General features: G+C 45.6%; 2 protein-coding genes across 2 annotated transcripts in view; one reads left to right on the plus strand and one right to left on the minus strand.

The window, feature by feature from the left end:
- The window catches only part of IPPK (inositol 1,3,4,5,6-pentakisphosphate 2-kinase), a 74,960-nt gene extending 70,212 nt beyond the window's left edge, over positions 1-4,748 (plus strand). Inside the window, exons 12-13 of the mRNA XM_008579350.1 lie at positions 50-129; positions 3,233-4,748. Coding sequence (XP_008577572.1) covers positions 50-129; positions 3,233-3,458 — 306 coding nt within the window. The 3' untranslated portion in view covers positions 3,459-4,748. The remainder of the gene's footprint in view (positions 1-49; positions 130-3,232) is intronic.
- A 1,223-nt stretch (positions 4,749-5,971) lies between these two features.
- On the minus strand, positions 5,972-8,290 carry CENPP (centromere protein P). Its single transcript, XM_008579351.1, has 4 exons — positions 8,282-8,290; positions 8,020-8,174; positions 6,687-6,778; positions 5,972-6,300 (listed from the first exon to the last, which is right to left on the minus strand). Exons 1-4 carry the CDS (start codon positions 8,288-8,290, stop codon positions 6,170-6,172), a joined length of 387 nt encoding a protein of 128 aa, XP_008577573.1. The 3' UTR covers positions 5,972-6,169.
- Between the last annotated feature and the right edge of the window lie 3,290 nt (positions 8,291-11,580).

The following is an 11,580-nucleotide window of genomic DNA, read 5'->3' on the forward strand; positions in this document are numbered from 1 at the left end:
TGGTGAGGCTGCATGTGTGACCTAGAGCTGACCTCTCCCTCTCCTGCAGGTGCAGCAGTACCGAGTTGCCATGACTGCTAAGGACTGCTCCATCATGATTGCTCTCTCCCCTTGTCTGCAGGACACAAGGTGAGATGCCCACTGCCATGTCATATGTCCTTGGTCTAACAGGATTTTGTGGACTAACAGCACAATCAGTTTCCCCATATTTAGGACCTCCTCCCCCCACACCCCAACCCAGACAGGACCACTGCCTCCTCAGCCTACCTGATGTCATGGGGCTTATTAACTTTTGCTCTCTAGAAGTTTGTAATTCAGTCAATAAAATTTATGAAGATTGTTCTACTGAAATGAAAATTACTGTTAGGAAGAAAATACCCTAAGGGTAAAGCAGTTTGGATAGTGTGGTGCACATTCCTTTCTCTGAAGGGAAGCCCGGGCCTCAAGGCCCCGAGGTCTGAGATGGCGTAGGTTCCCACTGCCTTGTCCTCATTTTTCTACCAGTTCAGCGTGGTGTGCCAACTTGTATAACCCACAGCCAAAAAGCCTTTCAAACAACACATTCATTGTTCTGCTTCCTCTTCTAAATAACCAACAGTGTTTGTGGCCTCTCTCCCTGAACTTTGTTATTTTTGTCCAGTTCCCTCCCTTGCTTTTTTTAGAATTCAGGATGAACCTGATAATCTCATAGTAATTAGATGCATCTTCAGCACTGATCTTCAGGGGTGCCAAGCCTCTGAATGTTCTGCATTCTTCGGACATGTGTTCCTGGGTCAAGATGACCTCAGTTGCTGGCTGCTAGCCATCCATTTTTCTGATGCTTTTGAACTACAGTTCCCAAGAGTCCTGTTCCCCGGCAGGCACAGAATTGTTCACTTTCTGATAAAAAATACTGAGGAACATGTATAGGGCATAACTGAGACGTTGTTACATTTAGTTGAAAACCTCTGTTATCCCCAAGAAAATAGCCCCAGTGCTCAGTTATGAGGAATCCAGTTAGCTGGTTTAAGCTAGTGTTGTTAGATGAGAGAATAGCCACAAAAATGTTACCATCCATCCTCCTTCCTGACCAAGGATGCAGGTGAGAAATGGGAATGTGCTCAGATAAAGTCGCACTGTTGTGCTCAGCTGAGAGAGGGTCTCTGCATGCTCCCCACGCTTCTCCTCGAAGCACACACACAGGGGTGAGGGCAACTGAGCCCCTAGGTGTGTGTCTGGGGTGTCTCGGCCTCCTTTGAAGAAAGTTTGTGCAGTGGCCACACCTCTAACATTCCAGTGAGTGGGGGGCTCCTGGCCCAGGATGTGATGCTCAGGAAACCCAAAGACAAACTAAGGCTGGGATTTGTAATGAGTTGTCTTTGCATCCTTGAGATGCACAGTAAACCTGAGACTAAATTTATATTCGTAAACGTTAATTTACAGCTGACAGGTAGATTGACTATATTTAAACTTGTCATATCACCTAAATAAAGGCTTCAATTCTGCTCTGCTATTTCTGCCCTGTTATAAAAGAAAAAGCCTTAAGTTGAATCTGTTGTCTTGTCGCTGCAGATGTTTGACCTTTAGGGACTTTGAGACTATGGGGAAAGCTGCCCATATACTCCTGTCCTTAAATCCTGCAACTCCTCTTGATTTCCTGTTCCAAACAGTGTGAGCAGCCACTGCCAGCCCTGGCTTCTCCATCCCTGTTCCTAACATTCCTTGGAGGGTGCTTGTCCACTTGGCCACTCTCCCAGCTGGTCAGTACCTTAAAGAACAGCTGTCCAGGCAAGGGCAGCTCCCCTGCACTGGTAGGTTGTCCCAGCCCCAGTATCCGAGGCAGCTAGAGGACACACATGTTCATGGCAGAAGGGAAGTGTGTGTCCCTGGGAGCCTCCTGCCCAGCCTCAGGGCCACTAAGGGGCAGAAAAGCGTATCAGAGTCAGGTGCTGGCATGTGTTGGCCACTGGCTTTTGTGGAGCTTGTAGCTGACCAGTCAGACCTTCCCCAAGAGCTGCTCAGAAGATCCTTCCTCTTTATAAGGGTTGAATGTCGAGTGCTGTTCCTAACATGAGAAATTGAGGGGTCCTTTAAAAGAGGTAGCCCTTGTCACAGGCCAGAAACATGGATGGTCCCAGCCCAGCTGTGGTAAGCTCGGGTCTCAGGCCCAGAACTGAGCAGTGCGTAAGATAGGGCCACTCAGGACAAGCAGGCCCCTTCCAGCTTCCAGACTGAGAGTCAGGACCTTAATGTGTAGATGAGTTATTTGATGTTCTCTACCATTCAGGAAACAGTAGTTAATGATCCTAGCAACCAAGTTGAGGTTTCATTTTCCCTGTAAACAAGATTCTGGAGCAGGAATTAAGTGAGAGTCTAGGCCATGATTAATATACTCAGAACAGGAATATGTTCATTGGTGTTTCCTCTTCCAGGAAGGAGCTTTTAAACTGGTGTTTTGTTTTGTTTTTTAACGACTTCTAAATCTAGAAGAGTAGCAAGCGTGGAGAAACCAGAACCCCAGAGCACTTCTCTTGGGCTAAACCGACTTTATATAATTTAGCCAATCATTTGAATGCTGACTATGTGCTAAGTACCCCAAGAGCAAAGTGGGATATACAGCAATCTTAGTATAAAATTCAGAGTTACTCAATGTATTTTTAAGTACAAATAATTATTCATATTTTGTTATGAGCACATAAGTATTCTGATGTTTATATAAACCACAAAACTGAGCAATGAGAAACAAAATACAAAGCACTGAAGATACGATTTGAGAATAAAACATGAAACCAGAGCTCTCTACAAATGTGAAAAGCATAAAGGAGCATGAGTTTCTCACCAGACACGGGAAAAGGCACATAAAGAGAGAAGTCTGTTCTCAACATTTCATCCATTTGGCTGTTCAGTGGCCAGATCTTTCTACTTTTTCTTAGGTTTTGTAATACTTGGCTCATGATGAAGTGACTTTCTCAGCGTTCATTTATACCACTGGGATATGGGGACTATCACTCACATTTTCTACGTAATTGCTTTTCCATCTTTTGTCCTTTAACCCTCTCTCGTCTGGTGTGTTGTCATGTGCAGGCCTGAATCACAGTAGGCACCTACCTACCTGCAGAAGCTTTATGTGCTAGTACATACAGCTGGCACAGAGATATAATGTATACAGAAACACAAAATGCATGGTTTTTGTGAGCCGGGATGAGAGGATTTAGGATGTCTGTGTATTCTGAACTTGCTTTCTTACTTGCAGCTCTGATCAAAGGCCTGTCGTCCTTTCATCGAGGTCCAGGTTCACCTTCTCTGTGTCTGTGCTGGACCTCGACCTCAAGCCCTACGAGAGCATTCCTCACCAGTATAAACTTGATGGCAAGATAGTCAACTATTATTCAAAGACTGTACGTGCCAAAGATGATGTCATGATGTCAACTCGGTTCAAGGAAAGCGATGATTGCACATTAGTTCTACATAAGGTCTAACTTTTTCTCCTGCAGTGTCTTTGAAACTTGAACATAGAATGTGAAGGTTGAATGACAGAGCTGTTGTCTGTTGTGCTGGGTGGCCTTTGGCTGTGAATGTTTTTGCTTTTAACCCCTGTTGAGGTGGGATTGCCTCTTGGAGACATGGAATCAAAGAGCACTAGAAACATCTTCCAAGACAAGGAATGTAGGACGTGAGTGCTGTGTCCCAGGAAGCTGCTCACGTTCTTAAAACGGAAGTGTCCGTTAAGCCCTGGGAAGACATTCTGGGTAGTTCTTCCTTCCCAGCGAGGGCTCATGTCTAATTCTCTAATGCAAAAAGCCTTATTATAAGACCCAAGGTTTGGATTTCCTACCACCAGACTCCTAACATAGAAAACTTGAATTATCACGTGCATCTTACGGTTTGGACTTTAAAAAAACATGGATACTACTGGAACTTTTCCCCAGCTGAGTTACTTAGTCACTTTTTCAGTGCAAGCCACACATCAACACAGGTTTAGGTGGTTCCCTGCTGCTTCAGGTGATTAGTGGGGACGTCTGTTCTGCGTGATCTAGACCCAGGGTCCCTGTGGAAGTGCCGAAGCCCAGGGCTCTGGAAGGGTCAGCAGGGAGCGCAAGACTCAGGTCAGGATGGACACCACTCATGTGAGCATTGACTTTTTCTTTCTGCTTTACAATTTTGTCTTTAACTTCAACGGGAGATAAGGCATTCTTTCCCACTTGAAATTGCTGCTGTAGAAGCTGGATGCGGAGCTGTAACTCGCTGAGCTACTGTGGCTGAGCTTGGGTGGGTGTGCCCCTGACGGCCCAATGTTTTCCTGGCACTCTGGTGTTTTGGGTGGTGAAGGAATGAATTTTCCCTTCCTCCCAGACTGCATTCCTCCCTTGGGTTTGCCTTGAGATGTGTCAGGTTTGCAGGTCTCACAGCCTTGCCTGTTCCTGTTGGAGCTGCCAAAGGCAGGCCCTGCTTCTGGAAGATGAATGACTCCTGGCTGGAGCCAAGAGGGTTCTTGTTGGGGTCACCAAATGTGTGCCCGGCTGCTATGAAAACTGTTAGGAATCTTGGCTTCAGTTTTTTATTCTATGGTAGGTTGTACAGACTGATTATTATTTATATCATCATTTTGAAGGACTAATGAAGGCTTATTGTAACATATAATATTAGCAAAACCATGGAATTGTATGAAAATGCTACATGAAAAATAAGACAAATATTTTGCTGATTGTAAATTTTTGTGGGAAATTTTGTGATAACTTGGCAAATTATACTTGTTTGAATCAAGCCAACTCTTCTAGAGTTTATTGTTCAATCCTGTCCTAATGTTTACTCCTAACTTTATTCTGCACTCAGAAGTCCAAAAAGATACTTTTGCATTTGGACACCTTTAATTTTTTCTTCTGATTTCAAATGACATCATTTCTTATACATATGCCTTGTATGTGCTGGGCTGGGTTGGGGAGCTCTGGAGACACCACCTAAGTGAGGTGTGTGGAGGTCACACTCTCATGGGTGAGGTGCAGGCTCTGGAAGACATGGAGCGAAGTGGCTTTCAGTATTGTTTTGATCCGCAGTTGCTGGTCCTGGGCTGGGGCAGCTTCGCTCGGGATGATTTTGCCTGGCACCATGGTTTGAGTGCCTATGCCAGTCCACATCCCTCTGTGGGAGGTGCTCTGGAACCTAAGCCTGTCGAGTAGGTGGGCTGGGTCCTCTTGGGTTGTGAAACTTACTGACTGGCATGGGTCCTAGTTCTGGCTAGACTGGACAGTATGCAAACAGTCTCTATTTGGGGGAGAAAACAGATGGAACACCCCATGACAGTCTTGGCTCCTGTGAGCCCTGGGCTCAGAGGAGCTCCTGAGTCCAGCAGGCACAGGCACTGCTGCTGTGGATGTGTCTCTGGCCCTCACCCTGAACCTACTGCTGTGCTCAGACTCCAGAATGGCCCAACTGGTTAGAAATAACATGCTTTCACTGATCCTAACAGCATTATAATGGGTGGCTGAGGTGTTCACCAAAGTCACAGTTCTTAAAGTACGTCTGAGACTGTTGACATAGCACTTGTACTCTGTGGGTGGGTCTTTAGCAAAGGGCCAGTTTCCTTTGTGCCAGGCCTTGGGTGAAGGGAACAATGCTGTCTTTGCTGGCTTATGGCATATTTTTAAGCTAACAGCTCCACTTGTTTATGGAAGACCAAGATGAGTGTCAGGACTTGCTGAGGGATGCTGTGAGTGCCGCCCGGTGCTGCTTTGCAGACCAGGAGGTGAGAAGGATGCGTGTGCCTGCCCTGGGCTACCAAAGAATGTTTACAAAGTGATGCTCCACGGGCAACGGCTGCAAGCATGCCTAGCACACCTTCTCAAGTGTATGGGCACCTCTGCCCCAGACTTTGTACGAAGCGGAGGTGCATGGGGACAGAGCTCCTCCCTGCACATCCAAGGACGGATAACCACTCTTGGTACATTTTCTCAAATGTTAAGCTTATTTTTTAAAACTACACTGTACAGGTCACTTTTATTTTGCATTTTATACTTAAATAGCTGTATTTATATTTCACGTCATGAGAGTTTATATAGAATGTGCCATAACTGCATAGACAGCATGTTTTAAGGGGGTGGTGTCTAAGCAGAAAATAGCAAATGTTTATACTCAATAAAATCAAGTGCTTCTCAGTGCAGCATCTCATTCCTACACATACACCATTGGGGAACTAGTCATTCTCCTCTGCACAAAGCAGTTTTATCAGGCTTTCTACAGCAACTTCAATTCCAAGCACTCCCAGCAGGGTTCGGAAGCTGAGAGGAGCAGCTTCTATGACTCTGTTCTTGTCCAGTTCAAGGGCTACAAAGAAAATATAAACCGGGTAAGAAATTTCAGGGTGCAGCTTTTGGTTTCGTGTTTATTCCTGGTGTTGGCCTCACCAAGACCCTTTCCTCCTCCCTACATGCCACAGAATGGGAAACGCTAGAGACAGGATGGTGAGGATGTGAGCGGAGCCGTCACCTGTGGCTCAAGGCAGAGAGAAACTATTCCCTCGTGCGTTCGGCCTGGGAGCGTCTCGGGGGAAGTAACCCCCTCTCATATACATTTTCAGTGATTACTGATAAAAATATTTTAAAAACTGATGTACAAAGTACATTAATGAGATTTTCAACTTTTGATTCTTGCCATGTAAAACCAGATGAAATAAGAAGTAACCTAGAACACCCACATCCAGGGGGCCCTACCTCGCTGTGGGACTTTGGTGAGAAGATCCAGCTTTGGTAAAACCTTCCCTTTTTCATCTATTTGTATCCTCCAAACAATTATGAATTCAAACCTGAAAGAGAGGCAAACGTCATTAAGTGCTTTGTGAAATCTGGTTATAAAATTAACCTATAAGTAGCACCTGGTCTCTATCTATCTATCTATGCTGCGCTCCCCTGCTCCTAAAGACATCTACCCACAGATGGAGAAAAAGAATTAACCTATAAGTAGCACCTGGTCTCTATCTATCTATGCTGCGCTCCCCTGCTCCTAAAGACATCTACCCACAGATGGAGAAAAAGTGCAGTCAATTACACAGGAAAATGGAAATTAAGACTATAGCAAGATACTGCTTTGTACCCACTACATTGGTGAAAATTAGTATGACAATGTAAGAGAAGCACAGGATATACAGCAACAGGAACTTATAAATTACCAGTGGGAATATAAACTAATAAACTACTTTCTAAACAATCTGTCATTGACAGAAAGCTGAACATACACCTACCCTATGACCCAGGAATTTGATCTCTAGGTATACGAGCCCAAGAGAAGCTTGTGTACTGTGTGCCAGGAGGTACGAACAGTAGGATGCACAAGGACATTTTGGTGTATTCACCTACTGGAAGATGAACAACAAAAATGTATGAACTACAGCTACATGTGACACCAAGGCAAGTCCCAGAAGCCCACATGATGACACTTTTTAAGGCTTGAAAACAAAGCTTTTCAGGCATTCGTACATAGGTCAAAAAGGCACACATACAGGTAGATACGTGTGCACACATGCACACACAAAGGCAAGAGGATGAAAACAGGAAATACGGACAGCGGCTCTGGGCAGAGCACGGCAGGAAGGGGCCCGGGGCTGGTGAAGGGAAACGGCTGGGATCTGGAGTGTGGGCCTGTTTCCCCATCTCCTCCTGTTGCACGGCTTCTTGGGGGCTCTCCACTCCCTCACACCTGGCCTCCTCCCTTCCATTCCTAAAATACCAGCAGAGCCGCATACATTCCACCTTCTCTTGGCCTTCCCTCCTTGGCCCCTTAAGGACCCCCGCAGTGAAACCATCCCTGGCCTGACGCTTTCCTCCTGCTGCCCAGGACTTCCTCCCCTCTCGCTGCAGACACTCCTCTCTACGAGGTAATATTTATAGAGCACAGTTCCCCTGCCCCCACCCCGCCCAATGTCAGCCCCACCAGTTCCTCCCACTGATAATCTTTAGTCCACAGTTAGGTGGTTTACATCCATCTCCTACTGTTCTACTCCTTGTTTTAACAGGACGTGGGAGGCCTGCGGTGCCTGTGCAGACTCACCCTGGACAGCGGGCGCTCCGGATGCCCATGCAGCGGGAAAAGTTTCCCTCTGAGAGGTGCACCATCTCTGGGTACTTTTCCTGTGTGGGGAGAAGAAACGGGTACAGACAGACTGGCTGGGAGGAGCAAGGGGCTGCATGTGTACGAGGGATGCTCTAACTGGCCGACAGGGATACACTTTCGAAGCATCTTTCCTATTCCCATTCCTCTAAGAGCTATTCCCTCTGTGCCGGCCCCACTCCTGCCTCCTGCCTTCACCCACCAATTCCATGGCCTCTGGCTTCCAGGCTCGGCAACTTTCACTTCCTATAAAATTAACATTTTATGTAACCACTGTAAAACTTTATTCTGATTTCACCAGTTCTTCCACCTGCTTCCATCTGGGATGGCTCCTCAGTCTGCCCTTGTCTCTCACAACTTGGATGCTCTGAAGAGGGTGATGGTCAGGGGATGTCTGTGGGTTCTCAGAGAGCTTTAGCATCTGACCATAAAAGCCTTTCAAACTGAGGCTCTACAAAGGCTGTGGCCATCCCCTCCCACAGCAGACGCTCCGAGCCTGTCCATCCTCACAACTCACCCAAATGGCCCCTAGCCCACACATCCTTCCTAGTGTGGTCAGATTGTGCCCAGTGGAGGCACCTGGCTCCCACTGCGATAAGGGAAAGTGCATGCTTTGGTAAAACTTCATGATGAGATCACATACCATTCTAAAGTCTAAAGTGTTCTTTCAAATAGGGAAATAAAGTGGAATTTCACAAATTTGTAGGCTTGCAACCCTAAGGTAGGTTTGTTTCTCCCTCAGGTAATATAATTCTGGACCTGACTGCTTGTCTCTGTTATTCATAGCAGGACCTGGGAACTTTGGTCATACCAGAACTGACACATTAATTGAGATCATTATAACAACTAAACTTGCTTTATAGGAATGGGATCAGAAGATATATATTCACAACTGATAAGAGTAACAGTGGCCCCATCTTCTCAGTTCTTAAAAACTTTTTTTGGCTGCTCCTGTGAGAACACATTACAGGGTCAGGGGTGATACAACAGAGACTTGGAGTAGTTTCCCCTGTGAGATGTCAAGTTTCCGGGGTGAGCCTCTGAATATACATTCTCCTTTCTGTCCTCTCACAGCATCTGATGTAGAAATAGAAACCGGGGTTGATGCTTAAGTCAGATGCAAGCCCTGCCGTGACCAAGACCAAAACCATCGTGGCTCCCCCATACCTCATGGAAGGAGAGTAAGGTGCAGTTTTCTCTGAGAAATACCTGTCCTGACAGCCAGTAAGAGGACCCCAAGGACAAGGGAGCAGAGCTAGACTCGTGGTGGCAGAGCCTTCTGGAGGCTGCAGATACTGGCTGGATTGAACCAGAACAGCTCAGTCAAATGAGGTTGTGTAGGGACAAAGACGTGTCACAGCTTTTAAAGGAAACAGCCCTGGCTCAGTGAGCTGTTGTCAGCATGGGAAGCCAGGGCTGCCAGCGCCCCTGTGCAGGAAGACGCGATGGAGCAGCACATCCAGACACCAAGCTGTGCCAACCAAACGCTGGGGGGGCCTGGTTTAGGCTTACAGATAATTACTAATTTCAGCAAAACAGTTTTTACAAGAAAATGTATACCTCAATGATTTAAGTGGAAAGTGCTGGTTGATTTTTAAACCTCAGGCTCTTCTAAATTAATAACAACTGTATGAGGGACATAAAGGAAAGCATGTGAACGTGGCAGTTTAGCTTCCAGGCTGTGCTCAGCGGCTGCACGTGGGACTCATCAGAGGCACTGGGCCTGGACTAGCTCCAACATGGGGCCCGAGGCTCAGCCTCCAAGCACAAGGGAGCGATCTCCACCCCCCGCCCAGGCCACTCCTCACCTCCCCTTGTGAGCAAAAGGAGCATTTAAAATGGATGCTTTCACTAAAAATTAAAGTGTACTCCCTTCAATTAAAGTAAGAAGTAGAAATGCTGACATTAGGAAGATATTAGGCATTTGGTATGTTTCTGGGGAACTTTTTTGGAATTGTGTGAAAAGGTCTTTTCTACATAAGTTAATAATATTGCTCCGTTTGTCCAGCTGTATTCATCTGTCTGGTAATTTCAACTATGGAGAGCACAATTGAGAATATGAAGGCAACAACTAAAGGCTGATGAACAACCCAAATAAACAACATAAACATAAAGGATTGGTCTCACTGACAGAAGGTGGCTTTGAAGGAGAAGACAGAAAAGTTGTGAAGAAAGATATAATTAAATACAGAGTGAGCTTGAGGTCATTTGGCATAAGATCACACCTCAACATCTCAACAGTGATGGAAAGCTTTACATGTATTTATTACATGTATTCACATACATGCATTTACATACCAGTATTTGATATTGAGAAAAGATGACCAAATCAGCAAGAAAGAGTTACGATGGTCATACTCTGATAAGGCGGAGATATGTACAATATATATTAGAATACTTGCCATGAACAATAGTTACACAAAAAAAAGTTAACTGGAAAATTATAAACCTGATCTGGAAAGCACCTTAGGCACATCACATTTTGCTACCAATAAAACCAAGGCCCAGAGAAGGGAAGCACCTGGCTGGATTCTCAGAGGATCCAGTCTTGGACTCATTCTAGTGTGCCTGAGTGATTCTGCACCCATGAGAGTTCTCTTGCATAACAGAAAGTGAAGGGGAAGCCTCTGCTTCCAGGAATGTCATCAGGAAGGCTGTGATGTGGGGGACGACTGTCGGGAGGAGGTCTCCTGGGGTCTCGTTATGCACACTAACCGGCTGGCAAGCAGTGACGCCTCCCTTCTGTAGCCCCCAGCCTTCCACAGGAAAGCTCCTCTCTGCTGAGGAATGTTAAGGCATGATTCAAATAGGTGTTTATTCAGCTGCTTGCCATATGCTGGGAGTTTGCATTCAAGAACTCTCCTGGTGTTTACGATAGAACAATGATGGTTGTGAGAATGCTGGCAATTTGATTTCCAGCCTGTTTTTACACCTGAGACCCAGTGCTGGATGCGAGTCCAGAGGGAAGAGAATTTTTAACAGAGCTTTACAGAAAACCAACCTTGTGTTTATGTTTCAGACATAACAGTGCGGTGCCAAAGAAGCATGGTCACATCACCTCCCCTTCCACTATGTCTAACAAAATTCACTCAATTGTATAATTCAATGGGTTTAATATATTCTCAGAGTTGTGCAACCCGCATTACTAATTCCAGAACATTTTCATCATCCCATAAAGAAACCCTGTGCCCTGTATCTATTGCCCCAAGCTCCTCAATATATTCTCAGAGTTGTGCAACCCGCATTACTAATTCTAGAACATTTTCATCATCCCATAAAGAAACCCTGTGCCCTGTATCTATTGCCCCAAGCTCCTCAACTCCACCCCCAGCCTAGACATAAGCAACCACTTATCTACTTTCTGTCTCTATAGATTTCCCTTTTCTAGACATTTCATATAAGTGGAATTATACAATATGTGGTCTTTTGTGCTGGCTTATTTCACTTAAATTTGTTTTCAAGGCTCATCTATATTATAGCATGGATCAGAATTTCATTTTT

This window comes from Galeopterus variegatus, unplaced genomic scaffold, assembly GCF_000696425.1.
Source record: "Galeopterus variegatus unplaced genomic scaffold, G_variegatus-3.0.2 Scaffold1860, whole genome shotgun sequence".
Taxonomy (NCBI): Eukaryota; Metazoa; Chordata; class Mammalia; order Dermoptera; family Cynocephalidae; genus Galeopterus; species Galeopterus variegatus.